This window comes from Phodopus roborovskii, unplaced genomic scaffold (genome assembly GCF_943737965.1).
Source record: "Phodopus roborovskii unplaced genomic scaffold, PHOROB, whole genome shotgun sequence".
In the NCBI taxonomy this organism is placed as follows: domain Eukaryota; kingdom Metazoa; phylum Chordata; class Mammalia; order Rodentia; family Cricetidae; genus Phodopus; species Phodopus roborovskii.
In genome coordinates this window covers 95,332-113,650 of record NW_026125082.1, presented here as the reverse complement: position 1 = coordinate 113,650, position 18,319 = coordinate 95,332, and the positions used below count along the sequence as shown (strand labels likewise).

The window sequence follows — 18,319 nt, the reverse complement described above, 5'->3', positions numbered from 1 at the left end:
GGAAGAAAAACTCCATAAAAATCTATGACTAAATATATGATTACATCACTTCTTACACTTATACCAAGAGCTATTTGTTTTCTGGTACTCTCAACAAAAATCTTCAGGAAACTGAGATAAAGAGTTGATTGTCATTAGACAAAGAGCATTACTATTTCAAAGTAAGAGAATTTTATCCCAGAGGAAGTATCACAGGAGTAAACAAAGACTTTGGGCTCACAGGACAGCAAAACTACCTTGTCATTGTCTTTGAGCAATACTTTCTAATTCTTCTTTCTTCTTATCTTTAAATACAGAATCCCCTGCACCTACAACTGAGTTTAGAAAATTCATTAAGTTCTGATGCTGATGTCACTGTCTCAATTCTGGCCATGAACAACTGGTACAATTTTAGCTTGCTGCTATGCCAGGAAGACTGGAATATCACCGAGTTCCTCCTCCTTACCGAGAATAACTCTAAGTTCCACCTTGGGTCTATCATCAACATCACTGCTAACCTGTCTTCCACCAAGGACTTCCTAAGCATCTTGCAGGTCCAGCTGGAGCACGTTAAGAACAACACACCCACGATGGTGATGTTTGGTTGTGACATGGAGAATATCAGGCAGATTTTTGAAATTTCCACCCAGTTTGGGCTATCACCTCCTGAGCTTCACTGGGTTCTCGGAGACTCGCAGAATTTGGAGGAACTGAGGACAGAAGGCCTGCCTTTAGGGCTCATTGCTCATGGAAAAACAACACAGACTGTCTTTGAGTACTACGTGCAGGATGCCATGGAGTTGGTTGCAAGAGCTGTAGCCACAGCCACCATGATCCAGCCAGAACTTGCTCTCCTTCCCAGCACAATGAACTGCATGGATGTGAAAACCACAAATCTGACTTCTGGACAGTATTTATCAAGGTAGGATTAAAGACTGGGTTAATTCTCCTCCACAGAGCTGGGATAGCAAGTAAAAGTTTCCCATCTATTCACTGTGCAGAAATCTTGATTCTGGATAGCTTTACAGGCCAATAGTTCTGAGATGGTTAGGGGCAATGAAAGACATGTATCTCATGATGTGTTACTTATTTTGAGTTGTAGTCTTTGCCCTGTAATGTAGAGACAGTACTCAGACCTGGTTAGTTCTTCACTTACTGTTGAGTTTTTGGCAGATTATTTAAAATCTTGAACCTCAGTCCTAACAAGTAAATTGGAATAACATAGAATAGCTTGATATAATATAATAATTAGTCCAGGAAATTGTATGTGAAAATTATTAATGCATACTTGGCTCATAGTAGATAAAAGCAAGGAATTATTTCCTTGTTTATTCTTTCCCACATCAGTAGGCCTGAACAAATCTTTATAAATACATAAAAAGAAAAAAATAGTTGCATGAAAATGGGCATTTCTCTCCTACAATTGTTTAATGCATTTTAGATTCTGGTTAAAAGCAGAGACTTCAGAGCCACACCAGCTAAAATCTTAGTTCTGTCTTTTGGTTCCTGTATCACTTGATCAGGTTACACAATTTCTCTTTCCTTTGTTACTTATGTTGTATGTATACTTATAGAAAATGGATATAAAAATTTAAAGATGTAAGCATAGAATGTGGTTACTTGTAGAATTTTTGTGATAGATAAGATAGAAAATAGATGATTCATGATGTATGGATGATGGATCAATAGATGATATGTAGATAATATATAGATGATTGATAGATGATAGATAGACAGACATCAGACAGACAGGGTGGATATATATTATTTTATACATAATTACATGTATGTATCCTATAATTTGTACCTTTATTCTTTAGTAGATCAGTTGATTCAGAAAGATGGAATGGAAAACTCCATCTAAAATAAAGGACAATCCCTCATACAGAAATAGCCCTATAATTACTCAGAAAGGGAAATGTCCTTAAATGATATTTTTAGGTTACTTGATTTTTATCTAGGAAAGGGTGACCTATAGTCAGAGAGACCAAGTCAGAGAATTAGTTCTTTTTTCAGAGGTGAATCATGCCAGTGTACTAACACACATTTTAAGGTAAAGAAATGGCATTTGAATTACAGAATATAGCAATTTTATGGTGTTTTTTCTTAAGAAAACACAAATATTTGGTAAAAGACCAGGAAGTCATCATAACTTTACACACAATTGTACTGAGCACTTACTATACACAAGCAATCTTCTAATGACCAAGTATGACAAAATTTAAGACAAAGCACAGCCTAATATTGTTAACAAAGATGTAAACATGGTATGACGGTATACACCTCTAAACCCATGCATTTGGAAGACAGAACCAGGAGATTCTTTGTCAGTTCAATGGGCTACACATTGAGTTTCAGGCCAATCAAGGAAACATAGCAGGACCTTGTTTCAAAAAATTAAAGAAATTCAAACAAATTTTTAAAAATCTATTAGTGATAAAAATGTATAATACTAACTTTCCCTTTTCCCATAGCATTTTAATCAAACCAAATATATTTTACTTAGTGGCATTTGCACAAAGTTAACCCATTTGTACCCTAGTACATATCTGAGCTTCAGTATTTTATTTAAGAAAAGAAAACTGTACATCATATAAGCAGAGCTTCAATTTATAATCCCAGTGTTTCTTTGGGAGGACATCATGTCACCTAGTATGCTCTTGTCTCTTGTAAAATTAACAACACAAGAAAAAAAACGTATCTGTTTGGATCTAAAACTGTTTAGCAAAAAAAAAAAGAGAAGAATTTTTTGTTGTCTTGGGTGGCATATACATTTTATCAAGGTCAAACGATCTTTCTGGCTTCCCAAAGTTTAATTTAGAGTTAAATCCCATTTCTCAGACTGGCAAGATTACTCAGTGGAGAAATCGTTATCCTCCAAGACCAAGAATTGAGTTTCATAGTAGAAGGAGATAACTGCCTCCTGCATATTGTCTTCTGACTTCCATAATTGCACAATAGCATATACATACATGCATACACACACACACACAGACATATACATGCATACAAACCCACACACACATACACATGCTTGTGCACATACACATACATGCATTTGCGCATACACACACACACTAAATGAATTTTTAAATTTTTAAATCTTCCTCCATGAGGATCCTATGGCACTTTTTATACTGAATTCTACAGTGACACTTAGCCTATTCTATCCTTACCTACTTGGTTTCTAAAGAGAATACAATTTCCATTAAATTGAAACACTATTATTCAACCTAGTCCAAAGCCTAGCATCTAACATGCTTAATAGATAGTTATTAAAATGTATTTCCCGAGAAAGAAAACTTTAAATTGTATCTGTGTCTTCCACTGTCATTGACTGTGGAAAATGGATGGTTAGTAAGTAAATACTTTCTAAACTAAATATAAACTTTTAATTTGCCTAACTACTTATGCTCTGGTTTTCTTCTTTCCTTTTATTTCTTTTATTTTTTTCTCTTTGGTGAAAGGCTCTGTCCTCACAATTGTTCCCACATGTTTTTATCTCATAAAGTTTGAAAGTCATAAAAGAAGAGTGTGAGGTTTGGAGACCAGCAGCAGTTCACAATGCATAGGGGTCAGTGACAATATTTTCATCCCCATCAGGGAGGTATGAGAAATAAGCTCAAAGAACTTCAGAAAATATGACTAGGACTTTTTTAAACTCCCAGAGGGATACCGTCAAAGAAAAAATTCAAAGAGTCAAGACAGGGTCAGGGGAACTGGGCAAATCCCTGGAAGGTGTCTTTATAATGAATAACTTAAAGGTTGCCTCAAGCCACAAAACCGCTGTGGGTTTTCCATCATCCTTATTTATTTTGTTTAACTCATCTTTTAGAAAGTTAGTTATTCTCACTCCATAAGTCACATCTGCATACAGTAATTTTCTTAATTGTCCCTAAATTTTGTGAGGTTGACCCCAATCCCTGGTTGCATAATAAAAGCCGGTGGGGATAATGAGCTGTGACTAGATGGTACCAGAGTTATGCAAGCTTTCATTTCTCACACAGTCATTTTCGGTTTGGGCTGACAGAATTGTTAACATTTTAAAATGTTAATGAAATCACCCCAAACATGGCATTTTCAGCACAGGCTTTTAAACTAGGAAAATAATTTCTTGTGGCAGACTACACAGACATAATTACAGGTATAAGGGATTTCATTCTTCTCGGTTGCCCACAGTCAGAGCAAATGTCCATCATGACTCAGTGTAGACAAAAGCACTAGAGGACCAAGGTCATCGTGTTATCTTTAACAATGTGTTAGAGAGTTGTTTTACTAAATGTTAATTGTTTGGGGGGCAACTGTAGGAGGCACATTATTGTGACAATCCATCCATGAATGCACATCTGTGAGTTTCTACCCAATCAGTGACCAGTTTTGAATTGGGTGGAAGTATAATGAATACTTGAGTTTGTCATGTTAGAGCTGACAGGATAATACATAAAGGGAAATTATAAAATTCTAAGATACGTACTTTTTCCTCGTTAAAAGGATACTTCTTATGTAGTTCTGTCTGTCCTAGAACTTCCAGTCTTCTGTTATCAGTTTCCCATGTGCTGGGATGACAGGATTGCACCTCTATGCCTAGAGGGATATGCACTTTTTCAAATACACACACACACACACACACACACACAAATAAATTCATTAACATTTTCAGAGATTTTTATGATGTACTTTAATAAATAAATATGTTTTCACATTTGAAATAATTAAAATTTTCTTTGGGCTGCCAAGTAGTTACCAAATAAAGACACAGAAACTTAATATTAATTATGAACACTCAGCCCTAGATAGGGCTTGTCCTACTAGCTCTCTCAACTTAATTTACCCTGTTTCTATTCATCTACACCTATTTCACTTTGGGGCTTTTTACCTCTTATTTTTACCTCTCTACTGTCAGATTTCCTCTGTGTCTCGCTGGCAGGCCCCTGACATATCTTTTTCTTTCTTTCTCAAGCCTAAATTCCTCCTCTTCCTCTCCATGCCTGGAAGTCACACCTATACCCCCTCCTCACCAGTGACTGTTCAGCTTTTTATAAGACCAATCGAGTACTTTAGGCAGGAAAGGCAAAACAGCAACACATCTTTACATAGTTAAACAAATGCAACACATCTTGGCATAGTTAAACAAATATTGCACAATATTTCAGCCTTTTTTTCTAAATAAGAAAAATGTTTGGTTTTTTAATATATTTTACTTAACTTTGAAAACAAACTTGTTTTATATGTCAATCCCAGTTCCCGCACCTTCCTGTCCTCCCTGATCCCACCACCCCCATCTTATCCCCTTTCTGTTCCCCAGGAGGGTGAGGCTTGGGAAGTCATCAAAGTTTGTTATATCATTTGGAGTAGGGCCCAGGCCCTACACCATGTATATAGGATTTATGTGGAATGGACTCCCAAAGTCCATTCATATACTAGGGATGAATGCTGATCCACTACCATAGGCCCCATAGACTGTTCAGTCTTCCTAACTAACACCCACATTCAGGGGATCTGGGTTGGTCCTTTGCTAGTTTCCCAGCTATAAGACTGGAGTCCATGAGCTCCCCCTTATTCAGGTCAGCTGTTTCTGTGGGTTTCTCCAACCTGGTCTTGATCTCTTTGTTCATCACTTCTCCCTGTCTGCAACTGGATTCCAAGACTTAGGCTCAGTGTTTAGCTGTGGGTGTCTGCTTGTCGTTCCATCAGCTACTAGATGAAGGCTCAAGGATGGCATATAAGGTAGTCATCAATCTCATTATCGGGAAAGGGCATTTAAGCTAGTCTCTCCACTATTGCTTACATTGTTAGTTGAGATCATCCTTGTAGATCTCTGGACATTTTCCTAGTGCCAGATTTCCCTTAAAATTTATTATGGTTTCTTCTATTATGGTATCTCTTTTATTGCTCTCCTTTATTCTTTCCCTGACTTAATCTTCCTGCCCATCACGACCACCTCTCTCCTCCTTTTCCTCCTAAATCCCTCTCTCCTTCCCCCATGAACCAAAATTGCTTGGGAGATCTTGTCCCTTTCCCCTTCTTCAGGGGACCATGTATGTCTCTCTTAGGGTGCTCCTTGTTTCCTAGCTTTTTTGGTGGTGTTAATTGTATGCTCGTATCCATATATGAGTGAGTACATACCATGTTGGCATTTTTGTGGCTGGGTTATCTTACTCAGGATGATTTCTTCCAGTTTCATCCATTTCCCTTTAAATTTCAGAATCTATTGTGTTTTTCCAATGAGTAGTAATCCATTGTGTAAATGTACCACATTTTCTCCATCCAGTCTTCAGTTGAGGAGCATCTGGGTTAGTGCCAGGTTCTGGCTATTACAAATAATGTTGCTGTGAACATAATCGAACAGATGTACTTGTTGTATGAATGTGCATCTTTTGGGTGCCTATGTGTGGAATTACTGGATCTTGAGGTAGACTAATTCCAATTTTCCTGAGGAACTGCCATACTGATTTCCAAAGTGGCTGTACAAGTTTGCACTCCCACCAGCAGTGGAAAGTGTAACCCTTTCTCCACATCCTCTCCAGAATAAACTGTCATTGGTATTTTTGATTTTAGCCATTCTGACAGGAATAAGATTGTATGTCAGAGTTGTTTTGATTTGTGTTTCCCTGAGGACTAAAGATATTGAACACTTTCTTAAGTGTCTTTCAGACATTTTAAAGTCCTCCATTAAGAATTCTCTATTTAGTTCTCTACCACACTTTTGATTGGATTATTTGGTGTTTTGGTAACTACCTTCTTAAATTCTTTGTCTATTTTGGAAAACAGCCCTCAGATGTGGATTTGATGAATAATTTTTCTGATTCTGTGGGCTACTGTTTTGTCTTGTTGACTGTGTCCTTTGCCTTACAGAAGCTTCTCAGTTTCAGGAGGTCCCATTTATTAATTCTCAATTTCAGTGCCTGTGCTACTTGTATTGTGTTCAGAAAGCAGTCTCCTGTACCGATTTGTTCAAGGGAACCTCCCACTTTCTCTTCTAAGAGGTTAAATTTGGCTGGATTTATGTTGAGGTCTTTGATCCATTTGGGTTTAAGGTTTGTGTGTGGCAATAGACATGAGTCTGTCTGCAGTCCTCTACACACCAGTATCCAGTAATGCCAGCACAAATTTTAGAAGATGCTTTCTATTTTCCATTGAATAAATTTAGCTTCTTTGTCAATAATTGGGTATTCATAGGTGTGTGGCTTTAAATCGGGGTTTTCAATTCGATTCTATTGGTCCACCTGTCTTTTTTTGTGCCAATACCAAGCTGTTTTCAGGACTACAGCATTATAATAGAGTTTGAAGTCAGGGATGGTGATGCCCCTAGAGGTTCCTTTATTTTACAGGGTTACTTTGGTTATCCTGAGTCTTTTGTTTTTCAGTAGAGTTGAGGATTGTTCTTTCAAGGACTGTGAAGAATTGTGTCGGGATTTTGATGGGGATTGCATTGAATCTGTAGATTGCTTTTGGCAAGATTGCCATTTTCACTATATTGATCCTAATTATCCAAGATCATAGGAGATCTTTCCATTTTCTGTGAACTTCATTAATTTCTTTCTTTAAAGATTCAAAGTTCTTATTATATAGGTCTTTCACTTGTTTAGTAAGCATTACCCCAAGATACTTTATGTTGTTTGTGGCTATTATAACGGATGCTATTTCTTATTTCTTCCTCAGCCCCCTTATCATCTGTATATAGTAGGGCTACTTTTTTTGTTTGTTTGTTTTTTGTTTTGTTAATCTTGTATCCTGCTAATTTGCTGAAGGTATTTATCGGCTATAGGAGTTCCCTGGTAGAGTTTTTCAGGTGACTTTAGTAAACTATCATATCATCTGCAAATAGTGGAAGTTTGACTTCTTCCTTACCAATTTATATCCCCTTGATCTCCTTTTGTTGTTTGTTGCTCTAGCTAGTACATCAAGTACAATATTGAAGAGATACGGAGACAGTGGACAGCCTTATCTTGTTCCCAATTTTATAGGAATTACATTGAGTTTGTCTCCATTTAGAATGATGTTGGCTATTGGTTTGCTATACATTTCTTTTATAATGTTTAGGTATGTTCCTGCTATCCCCGATCTCTCCAAGACCTTTATCATGAGAGGGTGTTGGGTTTTGTCAAAGGCTTTTTCAGCATCTAGTGAGATGATCATGTGGTTTTTCTTTTCAGTTTATTTATATAGTGGATTATGTTGATTGATTTTTGTATGATGAACCATCCCTGCATCCCCAGGAAGAAGCCTACTAGGTCATGGGGATGATTTCTCTGAAATGTTCTTAGATTGATTTTCCAGTATTTTATTGGAGTATTTTTGCATCAATGTTCATGAGGGATACTGGTCTGTAGCTCTCTTTCTTAGTTTTGTCTTTGTGTGTCTTGGTTACCAGGGTAATTGTAGCCTTGTTAAAAAAAAAAAAAAAAAAAAAGTTTGGCAATGACTGGTCTATTGTATGGTACACTTTGAGAAGTATTGATATTAGCTGTTCTTTGAATTTCTAGTAGATTTCTGCACTGAAACCATCTGGCCCTGGGCTATTGGGGGAGAGGGGTTGATGAATGCTACAATTTCATTAGAGGTTATAGTTCTATTTAAATTGCTTATTTGGTCTTTATTTAATTTTGGTTAGTGATATCTACCCAGAAAAGTATTCATTTCCATTATTATTTTTTTTTTTGTGGAGTGCAGATTTTCAAAGTATGACTGGAACATACTCTGGATTTCCTCTGTGTCCATTGTCTAGTCTCCTTTTCATTTCTGATTTTGTTAATTTGCATGTTATTTCTCTGTCTTTTGGTTAATTTGGATAAAGGTTTTTTTCTATCTTATTGATTTTCTCAGTGAACCAACTCTTTCTTACACTGATTCTTTGTATTATTTTCCTAGTTTTTACCTTATTGATTTCAGCCCTCAAATTGATTATTTCCTGGCATCTACCACTCCAGGGTGTTGTAGAGATTTTTGTTGTAGAGCTTTCAATTGTGCTGTTAATTCTCTAGTGTGACTATTCTCTAATTTCTTCATGTGGGCATTTAGGACTATGAACTTTCCTCTTAGCACTGCTTTCAAAGGGTCCCATAAGTTAGGGTATGTTGTATCTTCATTCTCATTGGATTCTGGGAAGTTTTTATTTTCTTTCTTTATTTCTTCCTTGACCCAGGAATGGTGTAATTGTGCACTGTTCAGTTTCCATGAGTTTGTAGGGTTTCTGCAATTTGTGTTGTTGTTGAATTCTAACTTTGAAGCATGAAAGTCTAATAAGATATAGGGGATTATTCCAATTTTTTGGACCTATTGAGGTTTACTATATTTCTAAGTATGTGGTCAATTTTAGAGAAGGTTCCATGTGACGCTAAAAAGGTCTATTCTTTTGTGTTTGGATGGAATGTTCTATAAATGTCTGTTAAACCCAACTGGGTCATAACCTCTGTTAGTTCCTTTGTTTATTTGTTAAGCTTCTGTTTGGTGGACCTGTCTAGTGTTGAGAGTGAGGTGTTGGAAATCTCTCATTGTAAGTGTGTGAGGTTTTATGTGCAGTTTGAGTTTTAGTAATGTTTCTTTTAGGAAAGTGGGTAACTTTGTATTTGAGGCATAAATGTTCAGACTTGAGATTTCATTTTGATAGATTTCTCCTGTGATGAATAAGAAATGACCTTCTTTGTCTCTTTTGATTGATTTTAGTTTAAAGTCTAATTTGTTAGATATAAGTACTGCTACACCTGCTTGTTTCTTGAGACCATTTGATTGGAAAGTCTTTTCCCAACCCTTAACTCTGAGGTGACATCTGTCTTTGAAGTTGAGGTGTGTTTCTTGTTATGCAGCAAAAGGATGGATTCTGTTTTTGTATCTATTCAGTTAGCTTGTGTCTTTTAATAGGCGAGTTAAGATCATTAATATTGAGGGATATTAATGACCATTGATTGTTAATTTATACTTGTTTTTGATTTGCTGTTAGTGATGATGTTGTGTGTGGATCCTCCCACCATTTTTATTTTGGCTGTTGGTAAAGGGGGATTATCTACTGCCTATGCTTTTGTGGGTGGAGTTAATTCAATTGGGTTGGAGTTTTCCGTCCAGAACTTTCTGTAGGGCTGGATTGGATGATGTGTATTGTTTCAATCTGGATTTGTCATGAAACATCTTGGTTTCTCCATCAATAGTGATTGAAAGCTATACTGGGTATAGTAGTCTGGGCTGGTATCTGTGTTCTCTTAGTGTTGCAGAATATCTATCTAGGACCTTCTGGCTTTCAGAGTTTCCAAGGAGAATTCAGGTGTAATTCTGATAGGTTTGCTTTTATATGTGACTTGCCATTTTTCCTTTGCTGCTCTTAGTATTCTTTCTTTATTCTGTTTGTTTGGTGTTTTGATTATAATGTGGCAAGGAGACTTTCCTTTGTGGTCCACTCTATTTGGTGTTCTGTAAGCTTCTTGTACTTTCATTGGCATGTCTTCAGGTTGGGAAGGTTTTCTTCTATGATTTTGTTGAATATATTTTCTATTACTTTGTGTTGGGTTTCTTTACCTTCTTCTATGCCTATTATTCTTAGGTTAGGCCTTGGTTAGGCCTTTTCACAGTGTCTCATTCCCTGGATATTTTGTGTCAGGGATTTGTTGGACTTAAGATTTTCTTTGGCTGATGAATCTATTTCTCCTAGTTTATCTTCAACACCTGAGATTCTCTCTTCCATCTCTTCTCGTAGGTGCAAGCAGTTCTAATACTCTGATGGCTCTCTTACTTCTGTGGGTGGTAGTAGGACTCTTTCCATGGATGGAAAGCTGGAGCAGGATGCTGGCAGTCTCCAAATGAGCTGGTCCAATGGGTGGGCTCCCCTGCAGGCAGTCCTCAGTTCTCAGTCCTCAGGATCCACCGAGCAGGGCACCGGAAGACAAGCCAAAAAAATAGGCCCACACTTACCCACTCCTGTGGTTGGAGGTGGGACCAGGACCAGGACACTGGCAGCTTTTGGTTGGACCACACTGCTAGTGCCCGTTTAAGTTTTAACATTGTAAGACTATATATAATAATAACAATTATCAAGTAAGAATTACATTTACAATATCCAGCTCATTTGCATTTGGCAAATTCAGAGAAAATACTCTATTATGTATCCTATCTTGATGAGTCCAAAGTTGTATACCTAGTTTACTTTCTATCCTAACCTGTATTACCAACCCAAGTTATCTTTTTAGACCTCAAAACACTTTCTTAGATAAATGATTTAAGTGTTTATGTTTCTCAACCTTATAAACTTTGCATCTCTTATGTAAGCCTCTTTTCTAATTTTCATAACAATGAAGACTATAACTACCTTGTCTTTAACTTCATTAGAGACCTGAGATGGATGTAATATTACCCAAGTAAACATGAAGTGCAGAGAAGCCACTTTCCAAACTATAGAATTAGCAAAGACATCTGGCTGTCTGGACAGTCATCCAAAGTTTGTCTGCAACTTTGGGGTATATATCTTCAGCCTAAGGCCTAGAATATCTGACAGATTCCTGTGAAGCAGGGATTTTAAAGGACTGTCCTAATTTGTCTTGGCAAAGTTTAGCAGTTGCATTGTTTTGTGTCCTGCTTGCCAGTTATTACAGTATACTGTCAGCAATCAAGGTAAGGTCAGTTTCTTGCCAAAATGGATAGCTTGGCCATAATGAAAACAAACTTCATATGGAGTTCTTTGATGCATATCATCATTTTATTAAATAGATTGGTGCTGTCAGAAGCAGATATGTCTCACTGTCATGAAAAAAAACCTTAGTTTACTAAAAATCTTAAATGCCATATTCTGTAGATCTCTGAAGTAATTGAAAATCACATATCTATCTAAAATAACTGTTTTACCTTGAAAACATGACAACTTTGGTTGTTATAGATGACTAACTACTAACCTGCATTTCTTAATTATCCTAAATAGTTTGTAATAATGGATTTCAAGAACTAGAACTTTATATTACATTTTTAAGTGAGCTACATAACAATATTTTAAATAAGAATAGAAATATATGTATAGTAAAACAAAAATAACCTTAAATTTGTATCAATATACAAAAATCCTTACCAGTGTAAAATATTTGAGATAAATAGTTGTCTTTTTATCCTATATTCCCATATCCCCACTAAATGATGACAAATGACCATCATCCATTGAGTGATCAAAAACGACCCACACTGCCTCTTGGGAATGTGAGCATTGGGTTCTCTAGACTGTTTTTCTGTTGCCTGGAGGTGACAGTATCCCCAGAGAACCCCAAGAAAATTGAGATGATAATCAAGTCCTATGAAAACTAGATATAACATTTGTTATCCTATCTCAGTGTAATGGAAAAATGTAAGGCTTATCTAAACTCCTGACTAGACTAGTCTGTGAGGCTGGACAATCTCAGCTAACAGCCTTGAATTTTTTACAAATGCAGAACTCTGCCGAAACTGCCAACATCAGCACTCTGAAAAGCAACATGTCTTTACATGAACAAATACGAACATTTTGTATAGTTAAACAAGTATTCTGAAGAGCGTGGTGCTAATTCACAAGCATAGAAGATGAAATGTGTGACTTTATTCAGTCCTGGAGAAGAAATGTAACATAATTGGAGGATTAATTGTATATGAAGAGAAATTGAATTTTTCTAGAATAGTACTCAGAATACCACATATAGCTTTTATGCCAGGCTAAGGAGTTGCATTTCGTATGTCTAATGGATGTCAGTGGAAACAGAGCATTAGCCTTGACTAATTTATAAAACCACAGTCCTATAAAAAATTAGCAGAATAGAACAAGATATTATAAAATCCTTGAAAATATTTTTTAAAGCATCAGGATACAAGAAGTTATATATTTCCTCCTTTGCAGACTCTGGTGGAAGCTAAGGTGGATTTTACCTGCTGTTTCTGGGATTCTGATTCTTCATGCTTATCTTGAGGCCCTGAGTATGAATGAACCCATTGTTCTCTGGGAAACAACTTATTGATTTAAAAATGGTCCAATCAAAGGCAATTATTATATAAGAATCAAAGAACCTAGACAAAGACACCTTCATCTCCCTGGCCTAGGAAATTTTTTACTTTTCAGCTAATCAATCACAGAAATGCTGGTCAATTTCATGTTTTTTGTTGTTGTTTATTTGTTTGTTTGACTGGAGTGTGAACTTTGGGTCTCACACATGCTGGATAAGCCTTTTACCACTGAGCTACTTTCCCAGACCTATTTCTTTTTGTTTGTTTGTTTGCTTGATCTTATTTTTAGATAGGTTCTGTTCAATTGACCAATGAGGCCTAAACTTACTCTATATCTAAGAGTGACTTTGAACTTGTGCTTCTCCTACTTCAGTCTTTCAAGTAACTAGAATCACAAGCCTGTGCCACCAAGTCCTGCTTTAGAGCTCAGCTTTAAATCAAGGAGTAGAATGAGTAATGTCTTCTTTGAAAAGCTTCTGCACTTCATTTTGGTTGTCTGCAAGAATTCCATCAACTGGATAAAGCCATGTGTTCACCCATACATTTGCCTAAGATACTGACATTGCTCATGCCCTCAGCTGGAACCATGAGTAGAGAGGACTCAGCCTTCAGAAAGCTCCCAGTCTCTTTATCTTGCTTCTCTCAGGAGGGAACACGGGCATCTGATCATTTTTATCCATTTACCTTAACCTGGCTGTTCAGTTATCAGTATCTTTGAGCCAGCTACTTCTACTACTGTGTATCCTCTGGCATCTGCTGCCATTCTTATACACTTTGTCTTTATTTGGTTTTATTCAACATGCTAAAGACCCTTTTCCCTCCTAACTGTGTTTGTCTTTGTTTCCAGACAATATTGAGATTCACTGTACTTTCATTATTAGTAATTCTTTAATCTTTGATTCCATACATATTGTTAAGAATCTATTGTGTGCCGGGTACCAAAAGATACTAGAAAATTCTAGGGGGAAGTGCTAAAGCATGTATTAAATAACCTTTAAATTTAGGATGGTGCCATGTCCATGTCTGTTCCTGAACACTAGAAAAATCTTCAAAAAAAATCAGCTTGGGATTTCTTTATTTTCATATAATTCTAATTTAGGATACATCTATCTATTAACACATGAACTTTAAAAGAAATACACTTGCACTGAACATAGAAGCCCCAGGCTGGATGCTGCTGCTCAGCACAACTCTCTAGTGCCCCGAAGAAAACACATTGCTTATGAGTGACCTTTTCTGTCTGACTGTGACCCTCTTAGCTTAACTTGCTCTGCTGGAACACTTGGGGAGTTGATACTTATAGAAGAAAATGCATGTTATAGAGTTTCATATGCATCCATTAGGAAACCTGGTAGCCAGACCAGTTGACTGAAATACTTTGGCTATTTCTCTCCTTCTGGGTCACTTAAGGATTGTCATGAGTTGAGTCTAAAATTTGTGCTAATTCATGAGGAATTAGCTAATTCAGATAAGGAAACTGGAAAATGCACATTAACTTGGGATCTAATTTTGATGAATGCAGGAGGATTCAGGATCCAGGAAGTTTTAAACTGGAATATTTCTTCACATTAGGGAGCTTCCAAGTTGTTATTTTCCTGAAAGGGAATTATATTCTTTGTTCACATTTTTACTTCATATGCTACTATTGTAAAATAAGACAAAAAGAAAAAAAACTCTTAATCTGAATCTGTAGAGAGAAATATTACAGCTCTACTCTGAATTGTAGATCTGTCTCAAGACTCTCTATTCTTCATACCCTGTAACCTTTCAGAGGAATGCCTGACTAGTAAATACTCTGGAATGTTCCATTTCCAGAGCCATGTTCCAGCAATGCTAGAAAAAAAAATCCACAATGATGCAGATTCATGCTAGATCTCAAGAACCAGCACGTAAGTTAGGGCAATGTACAAAACAATCAGTAACAGTCAAAGAATGGTCAAAAACCACAATTATGAACAGCCAAAGTCCTTAACAAAACCCAGGGAATAAATAAAACAGCTGGGATATGAAACAATCTCACTTCTTTGTGATATACAGGAGAAAACAAAACAAAACAAAAAAAAATGTACAGCACATTAAAGAAAAGTAAGAAAAAGATGGGTACCTTAAGCATGCATCAGATTTCTAGCTACAGTCTCCTCTTCCCACACACCAATAACAGCACAGCACAAATGTATTGCATTATGACTTGCATTTATTAGTAATTTCCTCCTCTTGTGGGAAAATTCAAGAATGTCAGCATCTCCCCTTCCACTATGAAGTTTTACTTACAAGTAAATTGGCCAAGTATTTGCCAAATTGCAAGTATTTGGCCAAACACAGACCCAGATGATTCATACATGTGTGCATATATTCATTGTTAAACTGATATTGTCCATTGACTTGTAGAAGTTCTTTTTTTTAAAAAAAAAAAAAAAGATGAGCCTGTATGTTGTTTTGAAATACAACAATATCAGTGATTACAATACATTGTCACTCTGAGGCTCAAAAATTAGCAATTTCTAACTCCTATTGAGTTCATTATCATCAGTGTTTTCCCATTGAACTAATTTCTATTTTTGTTTCTTATCCATTATTCAGAAGAAAACATATTAGGATCTTAATGCTTTAAACACTCCATAAATTAAAAATGCAAAAGCTTCCCGGCTGATTGAGACCATTCTTTCAATAAAGCAATGAACACTTTAAGATACTTGTCTTTTCTGAGAAGATATATATTTAACTGTATTTGCCACCCAGACCTATGAAGAAGTTCAAAGCTGACTCCATGTGACAGGTGCATGTGGGTCTCTTCATCTTCACAGCCTGTGCAGTGAAGCTGACCGGCAAAGGCAGGGTCCATTCATTCCCAAAAGCAATGCTATGACAGTACTGTTTTATTTTTTTTCTCCATGTAAAATATGTCGAACCCCTTGTTTCCAGGGATTCTGTTGTCTAAAAAGTCAAAGATGAGGCTAATCAAGTGACACTTAGAGAACACTTAAAGTTCAAGCTACAAGAAGAACTAGGGGTACAAAGTTTGTTATGCATTTAGGTTAAGAAAGAAGATAGAGTTGAGGTCTATCCTGGAGAGTTATCTCCATTTTGATAGGGTTGGCAATAGGTTCATTCAACAACAATGAATATTTTCATGTTAGCTCTCTGGCTAAAATGTTTAAATCCTTAGTATATAAGGAAGCAGACATGGTGTCTAAGTCTGTAAAACAAGCCACAAATACAAGCTGAGCTAGAAACAGATATGTGAATGGAAAAAGAGCCTCCTGGGATGGAAGAGAAGAGTGAGATAATAAAAGAGAGTTTGAAAAATAAATAGATAAAGGTCATGAATAGTTGAAGTTCACAAAGTACTATTACATAGATGAGCTGGAGAAGTAACAGAGAAGTAGTAATATACCAAGTGAATTGGTTCAATGGGTAAAGGCACTTGCCACTAAAGGTGACAACTTCCATACGCTTACTCAGTATGCACCCAAATGCCCCAATGCAGAAGCACAAACAAAAAAATTACATAAGTGAAAAATATTTTTATTAAAGAACTAGTATATCTGGGGCTGAATAAAAACAGAGCAAGAAACAAATATTCAGGTTGAGTATGTAAGAATAAATATACCTGACAAGTAAGCCCAATAAACCTAACTAGATCTAGATGGTGCTGGAGCATGGGGTATTTGAAAGAATGACACCAGTAGCAGTAATGTTAAAGATCTCTAACCAGTGCTAGGCATAGTGGGGTATGCCTGTAAATCCAGCACTTTGATGAACAGGCAGGAGTATTAGAGTTCAAGGTCATCCTAGGCCACATAGAGAATTCAAGGCTAGCTTGGGCTACATAAAACCTTATCTCACAGAGGATGAAAAGGGAGAAAGAAAGAAAATACAGTGCTAATTGAACAAAGACAAAGGGTCAAAATTAATCCTCACAGGCAAGATTATTAATAGAGTGTAATAGAGGAGGAACAGATCTCCCATTTATCAGAGGAAAATAGTAATATAATGAGATGATCATGAGGGGAAAGTCAGATCATTTTTCAAGATGTGAGAGAATGAGGATGCAGATTTTGTTAATGAACTAAGAAAATTCCAAAGGAGAAAATGAACATTAAGGCTTTATAGAGGAGATAGAAATACTATGTATAGATAAGATGAATGGACTGCCATAGTGGCAAAGGGTGGTACAAACAAAATAGAGAAACATGAAAGGAGCAGAAAACATGTGAGAACACTTGACAGATTCAGAGTTCATGAGCAAAGGAAGACCACAGTAGAAGTCAGTAGATGACCTGTGGGTAGTCAGGGCATGAAAGATGACACACAACAATGGCAAAGCTTTTAAGCAGCACTGGAAGACTGGAAGCAACTAGACGTGGAGAGAATTATTTCAAAAGCAAGAACAAAACACAAATTTCAGATACACATATTTTTAAGACATTATATACCAAATTAGATAAAGAAAAGTCATTAAATTTTTGTTTTTTGTTTTGAAAATTCATCAAATATCTTCTGATCATCATTGCCCTTCTCCCATCCCCTCCCAGGTCCTCCCCCACCTCCTCACCCTTCTAACTTCATGCCTTCTTTTCCTTTAGAAAATAAACAAGAACATTAAGAAAAACAAACCAGAATTTTAAAATAAACAGTGAAAAAACGCAAGAAACACACACCCAAAATAAACCATAAAAACACAAAATAAAGGGGGCTAGAGGAATGGCTCAGAGGTTAAGAGCACTGACTGCTTTTCCAGAGGTCCTGAGTTCAATTCCCAGAAACCACATGGTGGCTCACAACCATTTATAATGAGATCTGGTGTCTTCTTCTAGCCTCTGGCCTGCAGGCATACATGCGGACAGAACACTGTTAAATAATAAATGAATAAATCTTAAAACACACACACAAACACTATATATATATATATATATATATATATATATATATGTATATATATACATATATATATATGTATATATATGAAGCCACAAAATGCAAGCAAAGGATCAGTAAAGTAAAACAAAAAAAAAGGAGACCAATTAAAGAAATATGAGCCAAAAAATAAGCATGCAACAATCTGTATAACCATGGTAGGTTATAAAGTAAATTACTATGGGGGAGTGGAAGATATCCCACGGAAGGGGAGATAAAATATATAATTATGGAGATGCAGGGGGCAAACTCTAACAGATGATTTAGCAGGGAGGTAGAAAGAAGAGGGTGGTAAGGAAAAGGACACAAGGAGAAATAACTAACACTAAGGGCCTTATGGAGGGGTGTCCTATAGAAATTTACCACAGTAGAAGCTTCTTAAAATACATTCATATATGAAGTAGATTGAAATGGAATCACTAAATAACAGAGGAAGCAATGCTCCAACTACATATCTGTCACTACCAAGTGAAACTTCCAG

General features: G+C 36.4%; 1 protein-coding gene across 1 annotated transcript in view; it reads left to right on the top strand.

Moving 5' to 3' along the window:
• Nucleotides 1-296: 296 nt before the first annotated feature.
• LOC127225856 (glutamate receptor ionotropic, NMDA 3A-like) overlaps nt 297-18,319 on the top strand; it is a gene marked incomplete at its 5' end in the record, with an annotated part of 91,455 nt that continues 73,432 nt past the window's right edge. Inside the window, one exon of the mRNA XM_051189478.1 lies at nt 297-901. Within this exon, the coding sequence (XP_051045435.1) occupies nt 297-901 (605 nt within the window). The remainder of the gene's footprint in view (nt 902-18,319) is intronic.